Source organism: Ornithodoros turicata, chromosome 10, assembly GCF_037126465.1.
Source record: "Ornithodoros turicata isolate Travis chromosome 10, ASM3712646v1, whole genome shotgun sequence".
Lineage (NCBI taxonomy): Eukaryota > Metazoa > Arthropoda > Arachnida > Ixodida > Argasidae > Ornithodoros > Ornithodoros turicata.
The window spans coordinates 34,132,165-34,156,490 of NC_088210.1; the positions used below are offsets into that span (position 1 = coordinate 34,132,165).

At 47.8% G+C, this 24,326-nt stretch overlaps 2 protein-coding genes across 4 annotated transcripts; both read left to right on the forward strand.

Moving 5' to 3' along the window:
• The first annotated feature begins 2,188 nt into the window (after nt 1–2,188).
• Nucleotides 2,189–10,949, forward strand: LOC135370640 (uncharacterized). 2 transcript variants are annotated; one of them, XM_064604424.1, is made up of 6 exons: nt 2,189–2,420; nt 2,507–2,542; nt 5,625–5,648; nt 6,045–6,567; nt 8,087–9,323; nt 10,562–10,949. In XM_064604424.1, exons 1-6 carry the CDS (start codon nt 2,234–2,236, stop codon nt 10,913–10,915), a joined length of 2,361 nt encoding a protein of 786 aa, XP_064460494.1. In that variant the 5' UTR covers nt 2,189–2,233; the 3' UTR covers nt 10,916–10,949. The 2 variants fall into 2 exon arrangements, with proteins under 2 accessions (XP_064460494.1, XP_064460495.1); XM_064604425.1 differs by having other exon boundaries at nt 2,278–2,436.
• Nucleotides 10,950–13,126: 2,177 nt separating this feature from the next.
• LOC135369998 (uncharacterized) lies at nt 13,127–22,329 on the forward strand. 2 transcript variants are annotated; one of them, XM_064603643.1, is made up of 8 exons: nt 13,127–13,289; nt 14,310–14,336; nt 15,352–15,582; nt 16,343–16,593; nt 18,343–18,506; nt 18,861–18,887; nt 20,287–20,526; nt 22,251–22,329. In XM_064603643.1, the coding sequence occupies exons 1-4, from the start codon at nt 13,211–13,213 to the stop codon at nt 16,369–16,371; spliced, it is 366 nt and encodes a 121-aa protein (XP_064459713.1). In that variant the 5' UTR covers nt 13,127–13,210; the 3' UTR covers nt 16,372–16,593; nt 18,343–18,506; nt 18,861–18,887; nt 20,287–20,526; nt 22,251–22,329. The 2 variants fall into 2 exon arrangements, with proteins under 2 accessions (XP_064459713.1, XP_064459712.1); XM_064603642.1 differs by lacking the exons at nt 13,127–13,289; nt 14,310–14,336; nt 15,352–15,582; nt 16,343–16,593 and having other exon boundaries at nt 18,347–18,506.
• The last annotated feature ends 1,997 nt before the right edge of the window (nt 22,330–24,326 follow it).

Below are 24,326 nucleotides of genomic sequence, written 5' to 3' on the forward strand. Positions count from 1 at the left end.
GCGAAGGTTTCGCGGGACAACGTGCTGTGTGGTGAAGTGAAGTTCTGATAGCACCCGCCAACTATATAGAAGCGTAACGGAAAGGTCTTGCGCTCTAAAAACAGAGCTTCGCTGCATAGCACGCTGTGCGCCAATCACGTGCCACGAAAGATAGGGTTATCGCTTCTGATTCGAGGAGAGAGAGAGGGGGGGGAGTACGCCTTTTGTGCGTTGTCTTTTGTCTTTTTGGTTTTGCCTAGGTTTTCCGGAGACTTTCCAGGGGCATATGTCGGCACAGTTCCCCCAGAAGTCGGCCCAGGATGCATACTAACCCTCCACTGTCCCCCACTCCTTCCTGCTGTCCTCTCTCCATCTGTCCACACCTGTACGTCACTTCATAACCACATTTGATTCGTGGCTCTAATACCCCTGTCACACGGGCAGTTTTCAATGATCATCGAATTCAATGGTCTTTGAACGCGCGCATGGCGCCACCAACCGTGTAACGTGTCAACTTCGCAGAAAGCATTGGATCCAATGCTCCCTGAAAGGTTGACACGTTGCACCATAGATGGCGCTACGCGCGTGTTCAATGACGATTGGTTTCAATGATGTCCCGCCCCCCCCCCCTGCCCCCTTCTTTCTGCTATCCTCTCTCCATCTGTGCACACCTGTGCGTCTCTCATAGCGACAGTTGCTTCGCGTTGATAACACAAAATCCTGTATGTCTGCCGCGTTATGGTACCTAAAAAAAGAAAGAAAGAAAGAAAGGAACTGCACATGGCCGTCGTTCCGGAATTTAACACTGACCTATCTCTCCTCTGAGACGACCAGCGTCCAGCCACGCGCGTCGCAGGTACTGAAGGATATCTTGGTGACTATACGCCGTCGTACTGCAACGAAACGCCCCATTTTTCTTGTCTTCGTCCTTGGCTGTCAGGACACCGACAGGCGTGGAAGACAAACGAATTACGCGTCCTGTGGCGAGCGCAGAACTATGGCTGTCACGGCTGTGAGGGTCGAGATAAATGGCACCTTCGCCTTCTCAGGAGATGTGCCTGGAGATGCTTGCCAGACGAGTAGCATGGTATATGACGTCACTGTTCCACCACACTGTTGACGTCAGCAGAATAGCGAGGACGACCTACGCCATGGAAATGGAAACAACACGGAGGCCTCCGTCAACGTGCCTCGGGGCATGTACTAGGCGGGGAACTAGGCGGAACCAACCTGGACTAACCTCACTAAAGTGAGATGATTTAGTCCAATTCAACGACCCTATACCTTTTGCAAGATGGCAAGTTTCGAATCCGTTAGGCTTAGCACTCCCGTGTTTCTCCTGCGCTACACTCTTAAAAATGAACTTCACCACATAGCACGCTCCTAGCCAACCATCATCCCGAATGACAACGTTCTCGCCCTAGATTTGTTGAAAACGGGAGGAGGAGCCTATTTTGTGCTCATTATGCACGGCACAAAATAGGCTCCTCCTCCCGTTTTCAACAAATCAGGGGCGAGAACATTGTCATTCGGGATGATGGTTGGCTAGGAGCGTGCTATGTGGTGAAGTTCATTTTTAAGAGTGTAGAAGTGCATCAGATGGGGTTGTTGAAATGTATATAAAGAAACTTGTAGTCAACAGAATTTTATAATTCTTCCATTTTCAGATTCAATATATGACCTTCTTCCACATCTATGCAATATTTACCTTCCTAGCGCTTTCACCGATTTTTAAAAACGAGTGGTCCCGATACGCAACTACACCCCTTGCGTCACATCATTTGTCCATCGCTTTGCTCTCACCGCTTCTAGGTAGCGTCCCAGGTACTGAAAGTCGAGTGCAATAGGGGTGGACGGGTAGGTGGAAGGCCTTGAACACACTCGTGAAACTAAAGAACATCGATAACACACACACCGTCCACCCCTATTGCATTCGACTTTCAGTACATTGTGCTGCTTGGGGTAGTCCATGTATCCTCCATGCACTTTCCTTTTTTGTATTCTATCGCTCTCTCTCTCTCTCCCACATTGGTGGTGGTGGTGGTGATGGCGATAGGGCTTGCCGTTGTCGGCCTCACGTATGTGGGCAACGTCACGACTGACGCCCTGGGGGAATGTGCGTCCTGGGCCGACTTCTAAGGGAACTGTGCCGACATATGTCCCACATTGCATTGCCTCTCTGTTATCGTCTGCCTTGGCCAATCTCCCTTGGTGGACAACGGCAAACGTCTGAAGTGGAAGAAGAAGAAGTAGTATGTCGCGCCCCCTGGGTTTCCTGCCTTTGGGCTACGTGCCACTTCTTCTTCTTGGCACGCACTCACTTGCTGTCGTGGCCGCAATCGCAGTGGAACACCGAAGCTTGGAACACCCGGGGAAGAAGGATGACGCCTCATCCCAAGAAAACGGAGAAAACGGCTATCAATATGGAAGCCCTCCGCAGCGTCAGTCCTGAACTAAGTATATATATATTGGGATAACGTTCTTTAATCATGGACGCTAACAAGCCTGTCTCGATTTCCTCTTGCAGTGAGTCAGGCTGACAAGACAAGATCACCCAAGAAACGTGAGTGAATCTCATTGTATCTGCCTATACTATATGGGATATTCCCTGAGAGTTTTCGACAGTATTTCACCTTCGAATCTGACCGGCATTCTATATACTGTCGGTATTTGCTTTTAAACTTGTAATGGCGAATTGGCGTGGCTTGTTTCCTGCAGATTTCTTTCCCAGATTCAGAGCACTTGTGTTCGCTTCGTCGAAATGTAGCAATCTCGTGTCGCGTTCGCCAGGATTCTGCCAGCTAGCACTTCCCTATCTGGACGGTCAGACGCCTTATTAGCCAACTGTATCCGGCGTCGTCACATCCGCACCGCGAGGACCCGCATTAGCCCTGAACCGTAGTCAACATCGGTTAGCAGACGACGGAACACGAGCGACAGCAATGCCCCTAGCGTGATCCTAGCCACTAAAACCTCTTATGCTCGTTGACTGTCATTTGCCATTTTTCACACCATTTTGTTATCAAATGTAGGGAATTCTGCAGAGTAACTCGACGTATAAAATACTGTCGTCTGCAAACAACTTTATGTTGACATTGACATTATCAACAATATCATATATGAGTACTAAGAACAATAGGGGTCCTAAAACTGATCCCTGTGGAGACCCCAGAATGTACCGGTAACGGATTTGAAAATGTCTCGATGAATTGTCGTTGGAACTCAGGCACTTCTCGAGAGAAGCAAGGCTGACCTAGAATTGCACAAGAGAAGGCGCAACGTAGCCACAGCACCCAATAAGTTTTCAAACGATGCCGTCGCATTAACTGAAAGGTTTCTTTGCTCTGTTTCTTTGCGCGTCTCCTGCAGTCATTATGTATTTAAGCCTCGCTCACTATATCGACAAAGCTTATACTGGGTGTTTCATGAAGGTGGGTGGGCGAGTAGCTCTCTCGAAAGCTTTCTTTTCATCCCTGAGGCACCGATCAAGACCTCAGCCGTGAGCGGCTCATTTGCACGCGCACGCTCATTAACGAAATGCAACTCCTAACTCTTACTTCGAACGCTTTCGGAACCTCTGCTTTACGGACCGCAACCTCCTTGGAAAAATGTTAAGAAAAAATCCGCGTCGTTTTTTGAGTACTTCATTGGTTCCTTGCGCGAAGCCTTTCGTCCAGCTGCCAATACGCTCTGCAAGTAAGCGAGCGTTCTGCGCATTTCTCCTCTCCCGGTTACTCCAGTCGGGAATCCCCATTGGCTACGGCGGCGCCCTCCCTCTTCCCTCTCACTGCCTCCTCTCATGCGCAGAGACGCACTTGCAGAGCGTATTAAGTGTTCATCCGACTAGTTCACAGGCGAGGGTGACGGAAGAGACGTTCATCATCATCGATAAGAGCAGATAGACCTCTCCCTGTTTGTAAACAAATGACGTCATAGTGTTCGACAACGCCACCAATTTGGTAGAGTTGAACTACGCTCGAAGCTAGGGGCGAATAAAGTCGCGCCCGAGAGCCTCGGTCTTGAGGAGATTACGACACCCTTCCTACCTACACTCTTAAAAATGAGCTTCACCGCATAGCAAGCTCCTAGCCAACCATAATCGCGAATGATATCGTTATCTGCCCTGATTTGTTGAAAATGGGAGGCGTACGCCTTTTCTGTGACAATTATGAGCAGCATAAGTGTCACAAAAAAGGCGTACGCCTCCCATTTTCAACAAATCAGGGCAGATTACGATATCATTTGAGATGATGGTTGGCTACGAGCGTGCTATGCGGTGAAGTTCATTTTTAAGAGTGTACCTCCTGTCCTACTTTTCTTTCAGTAGGAGGCAGCGAACAAATGCCCATTCGTGAAACCCAGCCCCTCCCCTTCTGATTTGTTTCGGTTTCGGTCTCTCTACAAATGTCATGACGTTTCTCGGGTAGAAGTCTATTCTGCGGCGGTTCCTTATTTTCCCGTCACCCCCCCGTGTGTGAACCAGGTAACACGTAATTGAATCCCGGATATAGCTGGGCGAAAGAGCACATTCGTACGCTGCTTGTGCAAGAAATATGTCAGTCGAAACCGATTAGTTACTCACTAAGGGTGCGTTTTCTTATTCAACCCGAGTAGCCAGGAGTTGGGTAACGACGACAGAGCCTTTGTCATCACGTGACTCCAGAGTAGCCACCTTTGACCGTAATTTTCGAACGGCTAGAGTTACTCTGCGCTCAAAATGGCTGACTGGCCTGACGGGCGAGACGATGTGGAAGTGGTGGAACTTACCGCACATGCGTGCGCTCTAGCAGATTTTGAAAATGTTCGACAGTTTTCAACCAGTCCTAAACTTCCAAATTGAACACCACCGAAATTGTCTGTCAACAGGACGGTTGGTAGTAGACGACGTATCGTCGTCTGCTATCTTGTGTGTGACGTCAGAACGACGGCTACCCTTCTTCAGAGCAGAGTAGAGAAGAGTTGCTACTCTTGGCTACTCTGGCTAATTTTCGCCGCAGAGTTATGACGTCATTTCCGCTAATCTGGCTACTCTGGCTATTTTTCGCCGACTCCGAGTTGCCAGAGGTGAATAAGAAAACACACCCTGAAGCGGTAACCACATACGACGATTTCTCGACGGAAAAACGGCCAACTTTCCCACCGGCACGACAACTCGACGAAAAAACGGCGGGACGAACCGCTTGCACAGATTTCCACTGCGGCGGACGGTGGCGCCCTCAGACAGCAGCGGGTGGGCGACAGCAAGCCCCCCCCCCAGTACACAGGTTGGTCATACGGGCATCCGAAATGCCCGCCACGGTCGCTCATGGAACATTAGCGCGTGGAGCTGTCCTATTGGCTGCCGCTCGGCGAATTTTTCTGTCCACCGCTGTCGTCGAGAAATCGGTGAAGTTCCCATTGCTCGCGTCGGCTCACCGGAAAAACGGTGACGGTGGCCGTTTCTCCGTCGAGAATTCGTCGTATGCGGTTACCGCTTAAGAGTCGTGCTTATTTTTGTTGTTGTTGTTGTTTCCGTTTATAACATTTTTCGCAGAAGGTCCCAATCGGTAAAACACGTTCCGAAAGTAAAATTGCGCAGCTAAAGTGAGCAGCTAAGACAGGCGGACGATGCTAAGATTTCCCTTTTTTTCCTTTTCTCAATACAGGACGGTCGAAGAAAGGTGCCAGATGTAAGTATTCGTACAAGGCGTTGATAGGATGGCTACAGTTCAAATCGTTTTGCGTTATAATTTCGATCGCGTTGCGTAGCCGTTGTTGTGAATTTGTTTATGCTCAACCACGTAGTTTTATTGAACTATAGTGACGTCGCCATTCTGACTGTGGAACCTTTTGCGTAAAACTGATTTACTCTCCGTGTAGGGGAGAGAGGGTAATGAGGGTTGAGGGGGAGAGAGAGAAAAAAGTCACCGAGCCAATCCCAAGAATTAGCATGGGTCCACAGCAGAAACGACATGCTTCTTACCTTGAAATGTTGCCCCCTTATTTTCGGGAAAATTAGGGAGCTACTCCTCGACCCCCCTCGTGTATACAGTGAGAGCTTGCAGCTACTTTCCTTACCCTTCCAGCTTGCAGTAGCCCCGTCAGTCCAGATCTGCTGACGCCAATCAGCTTCGAACACAGCACTTCGCCATTGGACCCCAGCAGACCGCAAGGGAGATCCGCTGCCAACCCAACCACCGGCTCTTCGTGGCGCAGGGTGTCGCTTATTCTAGCCGCTGTCCTGCTCATCGCAGTCGTGGCGTCCATCGTGTGTGTGCTTGTGTATCGGGAATACATGCGCCGAATCGCCCTGTCCACAAAGAAGCAAATTCCATGCACGAGCGAGGGATGCATCAAGGCCACGGCTGCTTATGAACGGATGATAGACACGAGCTTCGCGCCGTGCAGGGAGTTCTACAACTACTCTTGCGGTGGCTGGCAGAGCAGGGCTCGAGACAAGCCCAAGGACTGGTCGTACGCGGACGAGATTAACGTGGACGTCAGAAGTTTCGCCCACACGGACCTGTACATGCGGCAGGTTGGGGATAAAGAGGTGGACCCTTTCTATGGTATCGTCACTTTCTACCGATCCTGCTACGACTTCCGAAGGTGAGGCATGAATTACAGTGAACCCTCGTTAATATGACCCCCGATAATCTGACATACGCGCTTTACGACCATATACTCCTGCACTCTTAAAAATGAACTTCACCACATAGCACGCTCCTAGCCATCCACCATCCCGAATGACAACGTTCTCGCCCCTGATTTGTTGAAAACGGGAGGAGGAGCCTATTTTGTGCCGTGCATAATGGACACAAAATAGGCTCCTCCTCCCGTTTTCAACAAATCAGGGGCGAGAACGTTGTCATTCGGGATGGTGGTTGGCTAGGAGCGTGCTATGTGGTGAAGTTCATTTTTAAGAGTGTGGGGAACAACGCAGTGAAACCTCTGTATATCCCCCCCCTCCCCCCGTTAATATGACAGTTCCGCGTTATGACAAATTTTTCGGGAACGCGACGAATATCGGAACCAGTACCGGGTCTGACCCATGTTCTTTCGAGGGGTGGTACGACGTTGAATGCCGTTGCTGCATGTCAACACGCGTGTGAAAACGGACTCTGCAATGCCGACCCGAAGATGTTTTCACACGTGTTGACGACAAGTGGCAGCGTGTCAACGTCATACCACCCCTCGAAAGAACATCGGTCAAATCCGGTACTGATTGCGATGTTCGCCGCCAGTCAGGCGCTTATTGAAGCGAGGTCACGGTAACGGGAGAAGTTGCGGGAACGGGTTGGATGTGCTGTACGTGCAGTGGGAGCATATTTGATGTGGGATTATACGTCCATGTACAGGTTGGGACAAAAGTTTGCGGAACACGCAGGCAGCGTACAGCGGCAGTTCCTTTGTCGTTTGGGTGTGCCAGGGAAGCTGAAGCTATGCTCTGTGTGTCGCTAATGCCACACCCTTCCACCCCTCCGAAACAGTGAACTCACCCGCTTCCGGCGGCCGCTAGGGTGGCGCACCTGCGAAAAAATACGCCGCCCGGGAGTTCGGTAAATTTTTGTCCCCGCCTGTACACTCTAAGAAAAAGAGTAATTTTACTCCTTTTGGGGACATTGCCACAAAAAATAGTCCCTTTCGGGAGTATATGAATGTCACAGAGTGGAGACTGCATTTCACGCGCTGTTCTAACAGTTCCAGGAACGTAATTCGTGTGCATGCGTGAAAGTACTTTGAATCAAATCGTCAACCATGATACGTCGAGTGATATAAAATCTTGCGACATATACATAGGGCACAATTTGCGAAGAAAGAGAAGCGCTAACTGTTTCTTACTCTGAATGGGGGGAAAAATATCCAAGTTCGCTGAGTAATACAGCCTTATGCCATCCAATTGACCAAGGGCACATATTTACGTAGACTGTTGCATTCGGAAGACCATTTGCGAAATTCAGTGACTTTCAGTCCTGGGGGTAAAATGGGGAGTAATTGCAGTCAAGGGGGAGTAGAAGCTGCAGTTACTCCCTATTTACTCGTTTTTTTTTTCTCTCTCTCTTAGAGTGTAGAACACGAATGCGTTGTTGGGGATCCCTCTTTGACTTGGACTTCCTTCGTTAACCAGGGAGACTGATGACTGGTCGAAACTGGCAATCAGGAGTGTCGAGGCACTCGAATTATCCCCGGTACAATGGCTACGAGAGGATCTGGAAAGTGAATTCTTCGCCTACATGGTCCGCCTCAGCCTTGAGAAAGGCATCCCTACCATCTATGACTTTTCCGTCGCGCTACCGCAGCCAGATACGCCCACTACCGTGCCAGGTGTGAAAGGTTATCGAATCGTTCAACTGGACGCAGGACCTTCCTTGATTCAGCTGCTCTCCCCAAAAACTGCTCGGCGAGACATCGGAGCGGATGACCCCGAATTGAAGAAATACATTCGGGCGACGTTGACGTCGCTGGGGGACGAAACGGCGCAGGGCTTCGTCGTGGCCGTGGAAAAATTTGAAGCGGCGTTCCATTCGCTGTCGAGGATAGCGGTTGGCGAGGAAACGAGGGTCACCGACTTCGATATCCTTCCCACGATTCCCAACAAGCTGGCCACTGGGGACTGGAAGAATGCCATTGAAAAGACTCTGCCCGGCCGCCAACGCACCTTGGTGAGCACGGCAAACCTTGCGACCGTGGCGAACGCGACGAGCCTGTTCTTTGGTGCGAAACTCGAAGTGCGCGTCTATTATGTCTGCATCTCGGCCATGACGAACATGTTACGCTTTCACGTCCAATTGCACGAAAAGTCCGGGGAGGAGCACCAAGCTAAATGTATCGCCCTGGTGATGAAGTACTTCACGAGCGACGCTATCAGTCTGCTGAGCCTGAAACACGTTACACCAAATCTACGAGCTAATCTTCTCGCATTTGTGGATGCAATTCGGCAGAGGATGCTGGACAACTTGCACCGTGAAACGTGGATGAATCCATCTTCCGTCGGCCTTGCGCGAGGATTTCTGCAGAGCTTGAAGGTGGTCGTTCCGGACACGGGCACTCCCATAGTCCGCGCGGATGTGGCGACAATGACGAGAGATTTTCTAAAGAACTACGTGAGCATGACGCAGCAGTGGAAAACCAGCGCCAATATGTTCCCCAAACTAATCGGCTGGATCCTCCTGAATCAGCTACTTCCTTCAGTAATAGTCCCTCCGCGTCGTGAGGCCAAGGTGGTCATCACCAATGCGATTATGTGGGAGCCATGGTTCTACAATCAAGAGCGAGATGAGTACATCAACTACGCAACACTAGGCGCAAGAGTGGCCGCTGAATTATACTACGCAATTCTCCATAGAATCACTCTCCGATCAGAGGTAACGATCTTCCCCCATATTCTACAGTTCTAGTGAGAGTTTTCGGTTTTAACCGAAAAACAATACGCCGAGTAAATTTTCCCTCGTTCCGTTTCAATCTAAAAACACCGAATACAGAGAGACATTCCAGTACATGATAGAGATAAATGCCCAACAAGTTGTTGGTGCGCAGGTAAAAAAAAAAAAAACTTTGAAAAAAAAAATACTTCGTTAGTCGTAAAAAGCCACCGCAGCGAACAACGCCATGTTGAATAAGCGTCGTGCGGAAATTACATTGGGACTTCCCGATAACTGTCTGGTAAACCATGTACGCGCCAGGAAAAACTCAGATTCCGTGAAAATCAATAAACACCGAAAAACATACGCCGAAAACGCCCAAAAATAAAAACCGAAAACTCGGAACCCTAGCTATAAGATAGCTTATCCATGATTGCGCATGCGCAGCGGTACCCTATACGCAAGAACGTCTTGCATATCGTGGCTGTGGCCTTTCCGTATACCTGAGGGTTCCCGGTTTTCGAGTTTTCCTCGGTTTCAGTGGGAGAAATATGTTGCCGTTTCGCTCACCAGGAATCTGCCTTTAGGTGGGAATATTGGAGGTGGAGACTGCGGCGAGGAGTGTGACTGGTGTTTCGTACGCATACAGTGAACCATAACGTTAGCGATGCAGGGGGCTTAATCGCTTCATCGTCGTTACGGACGTAACAAGCTAACGAGTGGCGGGAAATTCAAAAAGGTGGGCATGTGACACATTGCGCGTGACGTGTACCACGGCCTTCACGTATCGCGCGAAGAGCGCCGTACACGTGTTTTATCACGTGCCCACCTTTTTAAATTTCCCGCCCGCCATTTTGAATTTCCCGCCACTCGTTAGCTTGTAACGACCGTAACGACGGTGAAGAGATTAAGCCCCCAGGTGACATCCCAGACCGTTCTTCTCACTGCATGGAATTAGCATCGGAGCATTCTTGTGGAATATAGGCACTGATTCACTCCCCTGACAGAACAGACTCATCCTCGTTATTCAGATCTATTTGTAACTGGCGTCACTATCGGCGTGAGAATCTAAAGACGACCCTCCTGTTCTCTGCCAACCAGCGAAGGGGCAGTCGACATTTCGACGACGTTTGAGTGAGGAGTAATTGTGCTCTCCGAAAGGGAGCGATGTATTAGTGGCGTGGAAGATGGGTCGAATAATAAAAAGGAACACCCCGCTAAATAATGCTCTTTCTTGGCAGGACATGAGCTATGCGAATCTCCTGATATGCATCCAAGGACAGGTGAAGCAGTTGTACCCGACGCTCGACAACGCGCAGACGGTGGGTGCGTACGGCGCGTCCCGCGCATTGGCTCTCGTTCTGGACATGGTCTCTCCCCTGCCGGACGAGCAGGCCCAGAAATTGTTCTTCGGCCGATTTTGCCAGCAGTTTTGCGTCGTGCAATCTGTTGTGCGAAGGATAGGTACCATGGACATAGACCCGCAGGAGCTCTGCGAATTCGCCGTCTACCAGCAGCAGTTGTCGTCAAGCACATTTCACTGTGAGGAAACGGTTGGCAGGAAACAGTGCGAGATAGCCAACGCTACGCAGTAATGCAATGACACACAATACAATGTTTGTTCTTCTTTTGGTGTGCTTCCTTTCGAGCGAAGGCCGTGCATCCCTTCAATAGACCTCTCCCATTTTGTAAACAAATGACTTCATAGTGTTCGACAGTGCCACCAACCCTTGAAAGTCAATAGACCTCTCCGATTTTGTAAACGAGTGACGTCATAGTGTTCGACAGCGCCACCAACCCTTGAAAGTCAATAGACCTCTCCGATTTTGTAAACAAATGACGTCATAGTGTTCGACAGCGCCACCAACCCTTGAAAGTCAATAGATCTCTCCGATTTTGTAAACAAGTGACGTCATAGTGTTCGACAGCGCCAGCAACCCTTGAAAGTCAATAGACCTCTCCCATTTTGTAAACAAATGACGTCATAGTGTTCGACAGCGCCAGCAACCCTTGAAAGTCAATAGACCTCTCCGAGTTTGCTAACAAATGACGTCATAGTGTTCGACAGCGCCAGCAACCCTTGAAAGTCAATAGACCTCTCCGATTTTGCTAACAAATGACGTCATAGTGTTCGACAGCGCCACCAATTTGGTAGAGTTGAACTACGCTCGAGGCTAGAGGCGAACAAGGTCGCGCCCGAAAGCCATGGTCTTGAGGGGATTACGATAATCCCTGAAAGGGACGCGACCTTCGGTCCTACTTATCTCTTTCGATACGAGGCAGCGAACAAGTAAGTACCCTCTCATGGAATCCAGCCCTCCCCTTTCCGATTTGATGACGTTTCTCGGGTAGAGGTCTATTGGACTGTGCAGCAAGTGCAGTTTCGGGTCAGTTGACCTGCAATAACAGTGATTGGCTTTTGATTCACGAGTGGTTCGTTATTACGAGTTAATTGACTTAGTAATTGGCTTTTGGCGCAGTGGTATTATTGACGTTCCAGTTACCTGCCGTCCTTCAGTAGAAACTGAGTTTCAATTGCAGGGTATAAGCAGAAAAAAAAAAAAAATCCATTAGGGTGCATTATCAATGTTCACCTTCCCTGCGGGCTGTGGCGCTACTAAGCCGTAAACCATTCGGACTCCTCTATAGGCTCGTGATTGATCCAAGATTCTGCTGCGAGAGACCAAAAGCAAAGTGTTGCTTTGTAACTACTCAAGTGTTAACTAGCGGCCAGTGTCAAACTGAATCATCAGTGCCAAACTGAAAGATTACACAACCGGTCGCTATTTAAGGAGATGGGAGTATTGTTCGGAGTTCGGGGAGTATTGCTCCCGTCTCCTTCACTAGCGACCGGTTGTGTAATCTCTCATTCAGTTTGGCACTGATGATGTCCGTCGCATGACGGACGAAACGTCTGAGTAAACTTTGTTATTTTGTTATGTTAAGTCGGAGTTCTCCTTTTTGGCAGCTTCCTGCGCAGTTCAAATCTACCTAGAGTCACTAAATAAGCTACGCTTAGCCTATTTAGTGACTCTAGCGTAAACAAGATGGCGCTCCTGCTCTTCCTTGGCCCTCAATGTCCATACTCTGAAGCGAGGCTTATTTGGTGGTCTACCAAATTGGTGGCGCTGTCGAACACTATGACGTCATTTGTTTACAAACAGGGAGAGAGTCGGTGGGTGACCGAGGCATGATAGTTCTGCATGTTATTCCGGTCGATAAAGGTGGACAGAACGCAGGTTGTGATGTACTTATGTGGGGAAAAAGGAGGGGGACTTGAGGATAAAAAGGGGAGAGCGTTAAGTCGTTAATGTTGTTTTATTTAACGCATGAGTCTTAATTTTTCTTTGTTTTTTTACTATTTCCCCCGTTAGCACCGTGGCTGTGAGAGGGTTGGAGACGTGGACTAATGGACAGCAGGACACTGGAAAAACACGGTGTGGCTTTATCGTGTCCAAGAATCAGTTTGCGACAAACGACGGAATATACATTTTCTTGTTTTCAGCAACTGCCGTCGCAGTACTAACAGTTAAACGTTTTATACTTTTGACTGTCACTCAACTGACTATCACAAAAGCACACGGTTCTGACGTTCTGGGAAACTTTCGTGGCATGTGTCGTTGAAACCGCTCTGCAACCAAGATCTCCTAACTCATTTTCGAGTCCTATATACAGGGAACTCTCATCAGAACCGATGACAGTCCCGGTTTTTTTACCACTTTGAAGCCATACAGCTCGAAGCATCGAAGCTGTCATCTTGCTTTGAAGACATCTATTTTTGTAACGACTGTTATTCGTTACAGTATACACATACAATTTGTCATCGCGTGGTGTTGCGTTGTAAATCTTGGCGAGTGCCGAGAATACGAGTCACTATACGCGTCTTCACGATGCGGTCGAGTGTCTTTCCCTTTTGGCTCTTGTGGTGCTGCTGTTCATGGTCGCTTGGAGCGAAATGGCTTCGGAATGGTAAGACTTGCAAGTCTCGGACAAAACTGAGCTTGCCTTGAGTCTCGTACGGGTCTTGTCTTGTCCCACTTGCGTGTGTCTTCACTCCCTCCTGAAATAACTCAGGAAAATGTCGCGTGTATACCGCCTCCGTAGTTGTCTTTCACCAATCCAACGCAGTTTTTTACAAAGAACAGAACAGGGTTGGGGAATGGGATCACCCATTCCATTCAAATTCCATTCTGAGGGATGGAGATTTCTGATAATTCCATTCCTTTCAATTCCTCGGAATGAAAAGGTATATGGCCAGTTCCCACTCCTGGAACGGTTTGGCAACCCCATATTCCATGCCTTTAATTTCATCAATAACAGAAAAAGGAGCGGTAACCGTGCTGGGTATCCCAGCAGTGCTATAGAGGAGATTCACATTACCCATCACGGAAAAAAAGAACAAATACAAGGTTATTTCGCCCTTGACCGTGTGCGGATGCACTCTTAAAAATGAACTTCACCACATAGCACGCTCCTAGCCAACCATCATCCCGAATGACAACGTTCTCGCCCCTGATTTCTTGAAAACGGCAGGCGGAGCCTATTCTGTGCCGTGCATAATTGACACAAAATAGGCTCCGCCTCCCGTTTTCAGCAAATTAGGCGCGAGAACTTTGTCATTCGGGATGATGGTTGGCTAGGAACGTGCTATGTGGTGAAGTTCATTTTTAAGTGTGTGCAAAGGGCGTGAGGGCAAAAACCAGACCATTCCATTCCGCCTAATTCTATTCCCATTCCATTTCAATTCCATTCCGGGCTCTGACAAATCTGGAATCATTCCGGAATCATTCCAACCCCGGAGTGGGCAATTCCGCAACCGTGGAACGAAAACACAGTCGCAAGCAATTAAGCTGCCAGATGTGTTTGTCCGTCGCCGACAAGCCTTTTTCGTCACGGGTTATGTGGCCTGTACCGTATTTGCTTTGTTTGTATGAGTGGGCGCGCGCGCTTTGGACGGTGTATCTCTTATTTAAGTCTATTTATTTGCAGATGACGCTGAAAAGCGAGGACGCAACGGTAGGGGTTCATTCATTACGAATCACAATGCATTGCACGCAACAGTTCCGAAAACATAAGCTAATTAACCGCCCCGTTAATTCGAATCGAGTAACATGGTATTCAGTGACTTTTAGTGTACCGTACGCTATATCGCCTCTGCGTATACGTAAGGGATAGGGTTGGTGGTTCTGCGCATTGCGAGGAAGCTCTCTTTATGGTTTGCGCAGAGCCACCGACGCTATCCCTTACGAGCGCAAAGGCGATAGCGTACGGTACACTCTTAAAAATGAACTTCCCCGCATAGCACGCTCCAAGCCAACCATAATCTCGAATGATATCGTTATCTGCCCTGATTTGTTGAAAACTGGAGGCGTACGCCATTTTTGTGACAATTATGAACAGCATAACCCAAGCAGCACAATGTACTGAAAGTCGAGTGCAATAGGGGTGGACGGGTAGGTAAAAGGCCTTGAACAGACTGGTGAAACTAAAGAACATTGATAAGACACATACCGTCCACCCCTATTGCACTCGACTTTCAGTACATTGTGCTGCTTGGGAAGTGTCACAAAAAAGGCGTACGCCTCCCGTTTTCAACAAATCAGGGCAGATAACGATATCATTCGAGATGATTGTTGGCTAGGAGCGTGCTATGCGGTGAAACTTATTTTTAAGAGTGTACACGAAACCTTTCTATTCACATGTATCGTACGATAAAACAAACAAAAAACAGCAAGACGGCGCAGCAGTATATAGTATGTAAAAGATTGCGGCTCTGAACTAAAAACAATAAAAAAAGCGTTTTATGTTTTGGCGCGCTGGAAACCTGGAGGAAGAACAGGGAACGTCCCCTTGTTTGACTTTGTCTTCGTCGATGAATTCCCGAAAGTTTCACCACCCTTGAGAAAAATTACGGGTCGCTTTTTGTAACATCTTGCAAGTGAGACCGACATGTTTACGACCAAGTATAGCACTTGAAAACGTCATTGCGTTCACTCTCGTTCGTGGTTATCTGAACGTGTCATCTTTGCAGTGCCTTCGGTAGGATCGTGCCCTCCATTTGAGAGCGTGTCCGACGGATCCCCGAGCAATGAATGTGAAGCTGACTGCGCGGACAACGGCTCCGCGCCTGATGCACTCGCTTGCACGACGAGAACAGAAGGCTGCGTATGCCATTCGAGCGAAGACCTTGTTCTTAATGGGGGTGAATGCATTCCGATATGGATGTGCGATCAAATATACGATGAGGCCCACGACGATGGAAGTAAGTTCTCGAGGAAGAAGAGGTTGATTCTAATGGAAACGCTTCGGGGCCTTTGTATTTAAAGTGGGACATAGCAGTAACCCTTGGGGTGTCAGGAACATACATGTTACGAAATATCGCGTTCCGAAAGTGCGCACATTTTATTCGCCTTTGTGATGCAAGAGGGCGCTGAAGGCAACACTGCTGACGTCATCCAGCATGGAAGAATGCGAGCTTCGTAGCAGACGGCAATGCTGGGTGACGTCACAGTATCTTCCTCAGAGCGAACCGCTGCGGCGCTTTGCATTTCGGTTTCGGTTTGGTATTGTCATCATTTACGAATTAATTACTCGCCAAAAAATGAACGCGAATGTTGTATTTTTGGTATCGAGGGAGCGGTCCGTTTTCGGTATGATGTTCACCTATTTTTTTTCGAATCCTCGCGAAGTCTTTCTTTAAAGCAGAGAAAAGTGCCTTCCAGCAACGGCATAGTCGTGGGGGGGACAACGCCCTCCGCACGAAACTGTGCCTTTTGTCGCGCATTTGAGAGAGGGAAACGAGGGGGAAATCCTCGGTTACCGGGTCTATACTGACGCAGGTTTTCCCTAGGTTTTCCGGCACACTTTGACGCATGTCCCCCGTGAAGTCGGCCCTGGACACGTATTAACCCCCTCCTCCCCCCTCCCCATGTCCTCCTCTCATTCTTGCTGTCCTCTCTTCATCTGTCCTCTCTTCATTATTTTTCTCTGTCCTTTAATTCCGTCTCTCCATCTTGTTTCAGACGCAGTGCATCGTGGCGCTACGTCCTAGACATTATGCTGAAGGCACGAAACGTTGTTCAAATAAATGCTTCAAGTGATGCTGGTTCGGGGATTACTACTACTACTACCTCTGGATCATCACGCGCAGCCACCTTCTCCGTAACATCGCCGCGGTGATAACGAGCAGTGCAAACTAAGCGACAAACACGTCGCGAAGCGTCGACAGGTGCTGCCCCGGTGCTGCGAGCATTGAGCATAGTGAGTTAGCAAGGTCTGTATACACAGTGTCATGGCCAAGGGGGGTCTCGGGGGTTCTGCTCCCCCTCAACAAACAAAAAAGAGAATGAGAAAAAAACGAAGGTGTTGGGACTTGTGTGGGATCTACAAGAAAATCTGTCTACGTCAGTAGCCACACTCTTAGAAATGAACTTCACCGCATAGCAGGCTCGTAGCCAACTGCCATCTCGAATGATATCGTTGTGTGCCCTGATTTGTTCAAAATGGGAGGCGTACGCCTTTTTTGTGACACATATGCTGTTCATAATTGTCACAAAAAAGGCGTACGCCTCCCGTTTTCAACAAATCAGGAAAGATATAACGATGGAGAAATACGACAAATGGACAGTGGGACGCTGGAGAAACACGGCGTGGCTTTAACGTACCCAAGAATGCGTTTACGACAATGGCGGCGGTGACGCACGCAGTCACCGCGGGCCGAATATACGTTTTCTTGATGAGGCTGGAACAACATAGAAAGGATAATTACGTACAAAGCCTCAAATTGCCTAACAAATGAACGATGAAAGGTGAAAGTCACTGAAAAGGTTAGCCAGCTGTAGGACTCGAACCCACATCTTCAGGATTACCGGTCCAGGTCTCTATACCAATCTACCTCCATGTAATTGTCATTTCTATGTTGTTCCACTCTCTTGTTCAACAGCTGCCGCCTGCATCGATCCCTGTCGTATGAATGTCTGTATGAATGTGCAAAAATGCAAGAGTGAAAGGAGGATGAGTGAGAGAGAGTGACTGGTTTGTCCCTTCAGATGACGCGCCCTTCACTCTTAAAAATGAACTTCACCGCATAGCACGCTCCTAGCCAACAATAATCTCGAATGATATCGTTATCTGCCCTGATTTGTTGAAAGCGGGAGGCGTACGCCTTTTTTTGTGACACTTATGCTGTTCATAATTGTCACAGAAAAGGCGTACGCCTCCCGTTTTCAACAAATCAGGGCAGATAACGATATCATTTGAGATGATGGTTGGTTAGGAGCGTGCTATGCGGTGAAGTTCATTTTTAAGAGTGTTGGAAGTCGCAGGGGAGATGTGTTAGCTTAGCTCAATATACCTCTCCCTGTTTGTAAACAAATGACGTCATAGTGTTCGACAGCGCCACCAATTTGGTAGAGTTGAACTACACTCGAAGCTATAGGGGGCGAACAAGGTCGCGCCCGAAAGCCGCGGTCTTGAGGGGATTACGATGGTCTCTGAAAGAGACGCGACCTTCGGTCCTACTTTTCTTTCAGCGAACAATTGCCCATTCGTGGAACCCAGCTCTCCCCTTCCGATGTGTTTCGGTTTCAGTCTGTCTACCAACGTCATGGTGACGTTTGTCTGGTAGAGGTTTATTGGTAGAGCCCAAGACCGGTAATCCAGAAGATGTGGGTTCGAGTCCTACATCTGGCTAGCCTTTTCAGTGACTCATACGTTTTCTCGTTTCCTACAACTGCAGTTTCAGTAGCAACAGTTTAACGTTTTACACTTTTGACTATCAGCCAACCTCACTGTATATCACAAAAAACACGTGATTCTGGTGTTCTGGGAAGCTCGGGTGTCATGCATGTGTCGTTAAAACCGCTCTACAATCAAGACCTCGTAAATACTTTTCGAGACCTATGCAGGTGGCACTGATGACAGTCCCCCATACATTACTATCACTCTGGAGCAGCTCGAAGCGACGAAGCTGTCATATTGCTTGTAAAACATCCATTTTTGTAACGTTTGTTATTCGTTGCAGAATGCACGTACATCTTGTCATCACATGTTGTTGCGTTATAAATCTTGGCAAGTGTCGAGAACACAAGTCACTACGCGTCTTAACGATGCAGTCGAGTGCCTTTCCCTTTTGGCTCTTGTGGTGCTGTTGTTCATGGTCGCTTGGAGCGACATGGCCCCTGAATGGTAAGACTTACCGTTACTTAGATATTATGGAAGTCTTGGACAAAACTGAGCTTGCCTTGAGTCTTGTACGAGTCTTGTCTTGTCCACTTGCGTGTGTCTTCACTCCCTCCTCAAATTCAAGAATATGTCGCCGTGTATGCAGCCTCTATAGTTCTTTTTCATTCATTTCTTGACGTTTTTTTTCACGCAGTGTTTGGCTAGAACAGATATACAGCCACAAACAAACCTCGAGATATGTTTGTTTGTTGCCGACAAGCCTTTTTCGTTACGGGTTATGTGGCCTGTATTTTGTTCGTGTGTGCGGGCGCCCAAGCTTCAAACGGTGTCTTTATATTTAATTTTATTTATTTGCAGATGACACTGAAAAGCAGGGACGACACGGTAGGAGATCTACCATTACCAATATATATATATTTTTTTTTATCTGTTCGCATTTAGCTGGATCACCCTGTATAGTTACAGCTACAGAATTACCACATTGAAGTAACTTAGTTACTTTACAGTTACCCTCTAAAAAAAGTCGAATATGTGTAGCTAAAAAAAATGTCTTGGCGATTGTGCTGTCCAGGCGTAAATATACCGCGTTACAAACAGGCCATGGGAGTTATAGTCTAAGCTATAATGCCATTTTGGCTGCGTATGAGATCACAAAATTCGAGGAATTCCTGGTTGGGAAAACGGCGGGACATTGAAGCGTCGACAAAATTTCGCTCGAGAACGGATTCGTGGAAAATATTGCGTTACCTGAGTAACGTAGTTACAGTTACATTTTACAGTTACTTTAAGCAGGAGTTGTAACTAGCTACAGTTATGAGTTACTCTTGTAGGAAAATAACCAGTTACAGTTAGAAGTCACTTGTAAGCCATACCCCTGTCACGCTGGATAATTTAATGTCATTTTCGTGAAGTGCACTCGAACCAAGCCAATGTCACTTTCACTGCGTGCTTGCCCACTGCTCAAGTAAGTGTCACTTAAGCGATGATGGCAATTACGATAGATAAGACACAATACCTTCTTGAGAATGTTCCTTGATTTAGAAACGCTTCCTGCAAATCTTCTTCCAACATAAAAGAAGGTGACCTCTACCCGAGAAACGTCATCATGACGTTGGTAGACAGACTGAAACAGCAACAAATCGGAAGGGGAGGGAAGGCTAGGTCCCACGAATGGGCACTTGTTCGCTGCCTCCTACTGAAAGAAAACTAGGACCGAAGGTCGCGTCGGAGGTCGCTTTCAAGGGCCATCGTAATCCCCACAAGACCGTGGCGTCACGGCTAGCTTCGAGCGTAGTTCAACTCTACCAAATTGGTGGCGCTGTCGTCGAGCACTATGACGTCATTCGTTTACAAGCAGGGAGAGGTCTATTCGCCTCAAACATGTGCCACAACAAAAATGGCCGCCCACGGATCGCCGAGACCGCGAAGATTTGGCAGGCTATTAACGAGACTAATAACGCGATTTTTTTTCTCGGCACAATACACTGTACTAAAATCAAATAAACACGCCGTTGAAAATACTTGTTTAAAAATATTGTGGTGTCGGGTTTTTTTTTTTTTTCTCAACATTTTTACCTATGCCACAAAGCCTGCCGTCGAGGCTACGCGCCCGGTTGCTAAAGAGAAGTGAAGTGAGCTTGGGAAACTCACTATATCCTTAGTGCACTTTCTGCCGCTGTTCTGCCACTGAAAGAAAGACTGACTGTTAGGAAATTGCAGAACGACCTAGTAGCACTTGACATTCACTCTCCTCCGTGGTTATCTGAACGTGTTATCTTTGCAGCGCCCACGGTCACACCAGAACCGTGCCGTCAATTTGAGAGACCGTCCAACGGAACTCCAAACACCGTATGTGTCGCTGACTGCGAGAACGACGGCGCCGCTCGTGATGTGCTCGCTTGCACGACGAGACGAGAAGGCTGCATATGCCAGTTCAGCAAAGGCTTTGTTCTTAATCGGGCATATCATTGCATTCAGAGATGGATGTGTGATCAAATGTATGAGGAGGCCCACGGCGGTGGTGGTAAGTACACGCTTCGTGGGTTTTGCATTTAAAGCAGGGTAAAATGCCTTACCAAGCAACAGAGTAGCCTGGGAGGGATGTGTCCGCTTGTGGAAGAAAGATCCAACGAAAAAAAAAAAAGTACATCGAGAAAGAGCATCCAACGGGGTCACGTGACAGAGGGAAAAAAAAGATCCAAAGGGAGAAAACATCAAACGAGAAAGAAGATCTATGCAGCAAAAAGATCCATAGGGAAAGAAGATCCACTAGTGGATCTTCTTTCCCTTTGGATCTTTTTTCCTGAAATTCCACCTCGTTTCCCACTCTCAAATGCACTACCAGGGGTACAATTTCGGGACGGGGGATCCACCCGATTTCAGGATCCCCCTCCCATAATTGTACCCCTGGTAGTGCATTTGGGAGTGGGAAACGAGGGGGAAATCCTCCTCCCCTATCTAAAGTCTCTATAGGAACATTTCCAGCATCAACTCAGATCCACTGAATCAGCAGCCAAATCAGTGACTTATTAGTATAGAAATAAAAAAAAAGATGTGAAACCAACGAAGGCAAAATATTTTCCCAGAGACCTGCCTTATAGACGCGATACTCAATGGTATTCGGCTCAATGGCGATACTCAATGGTATACATCGCGATACTCAACGCGATATTCACTACTGCTTAGGCGCCGCGGCGCCGATGACATTCCGAGCGCCGGAGAAGGTTACCTCCGTATTCAATACCCTCTGCAAGTAGGTCACGCTTCCGCGCACGCAGCTCCTCAGTTCCCCCCTTTCCCTCAGCCTCTGACGTAACATAACGCGGCACATGATTGGCCGCCCCCTCAGCACAACAAGCTGCACGCGGAGAGTCCACGTGGGTCGGTTCACGTGGGAAGGAAGCGACGAAGTAACCGCGCAGCCACAACATCGAGTACGTTGGTTCCTGCGCGCCGATCGGAGAGTGGAAGATCGCTGCCCACGTGATTTCTCCGCCACTTTGTTTTCTCCTCTCCTGCGCAGAAGTTCAATTTGCGCAGAATATACATCACGACGTCTGTGGACGACGGGAGTGGAGGCACCGTAACTCACCGATCCCACGCCATGACCGGTTTGATATCACGTGGGCTTGTTTTGCCGCGCCGAGAGTAGTTCGCCGGAGAGCCGCTAGGATATGGCGAGAACGTGAAAAACTCTGTTACGAAGCTCTCGTTATTATTAGTCCTAAGGTCAGACGCCGGACTGGGAGGTACGTGGTATGTCCTAATCCTACCACCGGCTCTATACTGTCGCAGATCTTCCGTCGATTTTCCGGCAGTCTTTGACGAATTAATAAATAAATAATGAAATTAATTAAATAATTACCATCAAACCGGTATCTAAAAGCGTTATTTTTTTTAGGTGTCCACGGATCGATTCTAATGAACTGGTTGTGCGATTTTTCGGCTGTGTTTCTTACTGTGTTTTTGCCTATGTGACCATACGATTTTTCTTTTTTTCAGTTTTGCCCATGTAATTTTCAGTAGTGCTTGTTCTTTCTCATGTGAATTAGTGTTTCTGATAAAAGTGATTGCTGTCATGCTGTAGGTGTCAGGGACCTTTTGTCAAGCTCCATTGGAGCTTTTTGTCCCTGTCTCCCCCACAATACTGTGGAAATAAATATATTATATTATTATTATATCCGTAATTCTATTTTACTTACGTTCTGTTTCTCTGTCCTTTAATTCCTTCTCTCCATCTTGTTTCAGACGCAGTGCGTCGTGGCGCTACGTTCTAGACATTATGCTGAAGGCACGAAACATTGTTCAAATAAAAGTTTCAAGTGATGCTGGTTCGGGGATTACTACTACTACTACTACTACCGCTGGGCATACCTGGGTAAATTACTCCTAAAATGTAACTAAGTTACATTACTCATTACTCCAGGTAGAATTTAATTAAATTACATTCACTCACTACTGCAATTGAAATGTAATGAAACGACGATTAGGTAGTGATGGGCTGCTGCTCTAATTCGAAGCTGATACTAAAAAAGAAAAAAAAAGAAAGAAAGAAATAAAGAAGTTGATGGGGCGCTACCCAAACCTCGCCAGAGACCCAGACCGAGGAGCGCTATTAGCTCCTCCCCGGGCACTCTCCGTGGGTATTAGAGAGAGACCGCTAACGGTGTGGGCGTCCACGACTGGTGGCTCTAATTGGGCCATTTGTCACATCGGCGGCAGCTCTCCCAGTGAGCGGACCAGTGTGTGTGCAAGAGGGTTCTCAACGTGCTGGTGTTTCACGTAATTGGACGCTTTGTTACAGGGTCTGCGTTTCTGCCAAGTATAGTCACGTCCATCATATCCGCAGTGATGGGCATTACTACTTGAAGTACCAACTACTGCTATAGCTACATTTCTGAGTACTTGTAATTTACTTTAAGCACATTTCAAGTTGTGTATATTTTGTACTATACTTGAAGTAATTTAGTCTAGTCCTTTTCCCGTCAAGTAGTGGACTGCAAATGCAACGCCCCCCCCCCCAAAAAAAAAAAAAAAACATCCGGCTGTGAGTGTGTGGACATACAGCGTCAGCTATGTCGCTACGCATTGTGGGCAGACTTTAACACGATCCGTTCTCTATGTTTGACATTTTATCTCTTAAATTATCTCTTACAAATGCACCGCGACTCGAACCCTGTTCAGATGTTTATAGGAATCTTTACAATCATTTCTGATCGAGTCCGTATTGCTAGTGCACAAGACTTCGTCGGCCGTCCTTGCGAAAGGCCTGGCGTCTTGTGCTTGTCCTCCAAAGATCCGACAAAACGTTTCCGATCTCCGTTAACGGAAAGGAAGATACGGTCACCATCGACCGCGTCGAACCCGCGTTCCTCGAGGACACCACCGTCTCATCGATTCCTCTGTCCACCAGCACCGGCATGTGCCAGCCACCTTCGGCGTCGCTGTCCGTGATGGGTTCCCCTTTAGGAACACCAAAGCATGTCACTTGATCCGACTGCTCCTCGCAGTTTCCAGCTGGGCAGAGCCGTATATTAAAAGGGAGTCTGGCCATTAATGGGTCATGCCTATACCTGAAGCTCCACCCACTTTTTCAGCTTTGTGACCAATAGAGTTCTGAAATATGGGGCGCTATCAATCAACGTATCCTCACTATTTGTCCCCGTATCCAACATGGGCAGCGCCATTTTGGGTGGCAAGTGGATTGGATGGGATTGAAATGGATCCCTCACGCAATCTGCAAAACTAGTGGATTTTTGGTGCAAATTTGATGTGCGCCACCAAGGGAGCGTAAGGCACATCGGGAACTGTCGTCTGCTTCCGTCGTTGTGCCACTGCCGGCAGAACCACCTGCTGGGACAGATTCTGTCGTCGGTATGTTTTTTAAACAAATCTACATGAATAGTTTGAATATAAAAGGCAAGAGTGTTTATATCCATGAAATCCAGCAATTAAATATAAGATTATAGAGCACAGCGCCGTTTTTGTTATGGTTTCGTTGTGATCGCCGTGTTCACTAGGCCTAACACGTCGACAAAACGTAATATTTTCAGTTAGATATCAGTGGATGAGCATAAGATGAAACTGATTTCCGAGAAACTTATATTAGGATGTACATTTGCAGCGTAAAATCAGGTTAATCTGTGAAAAGTTTTTGTAACGAAATCCCCGCTTCACTGTGTTTGTTTTCGTCGCCATTTTGGGTGGCAGTATGGTGTCATGGCGACCCCCTTGGTAAAAAGCAAACCAATCAGAGGAGCGAAACTGTGATTGACAGGCCGAGCCTCTTTTTGTGACTCCTCCCAATGGCCGGACTCCCTTTTA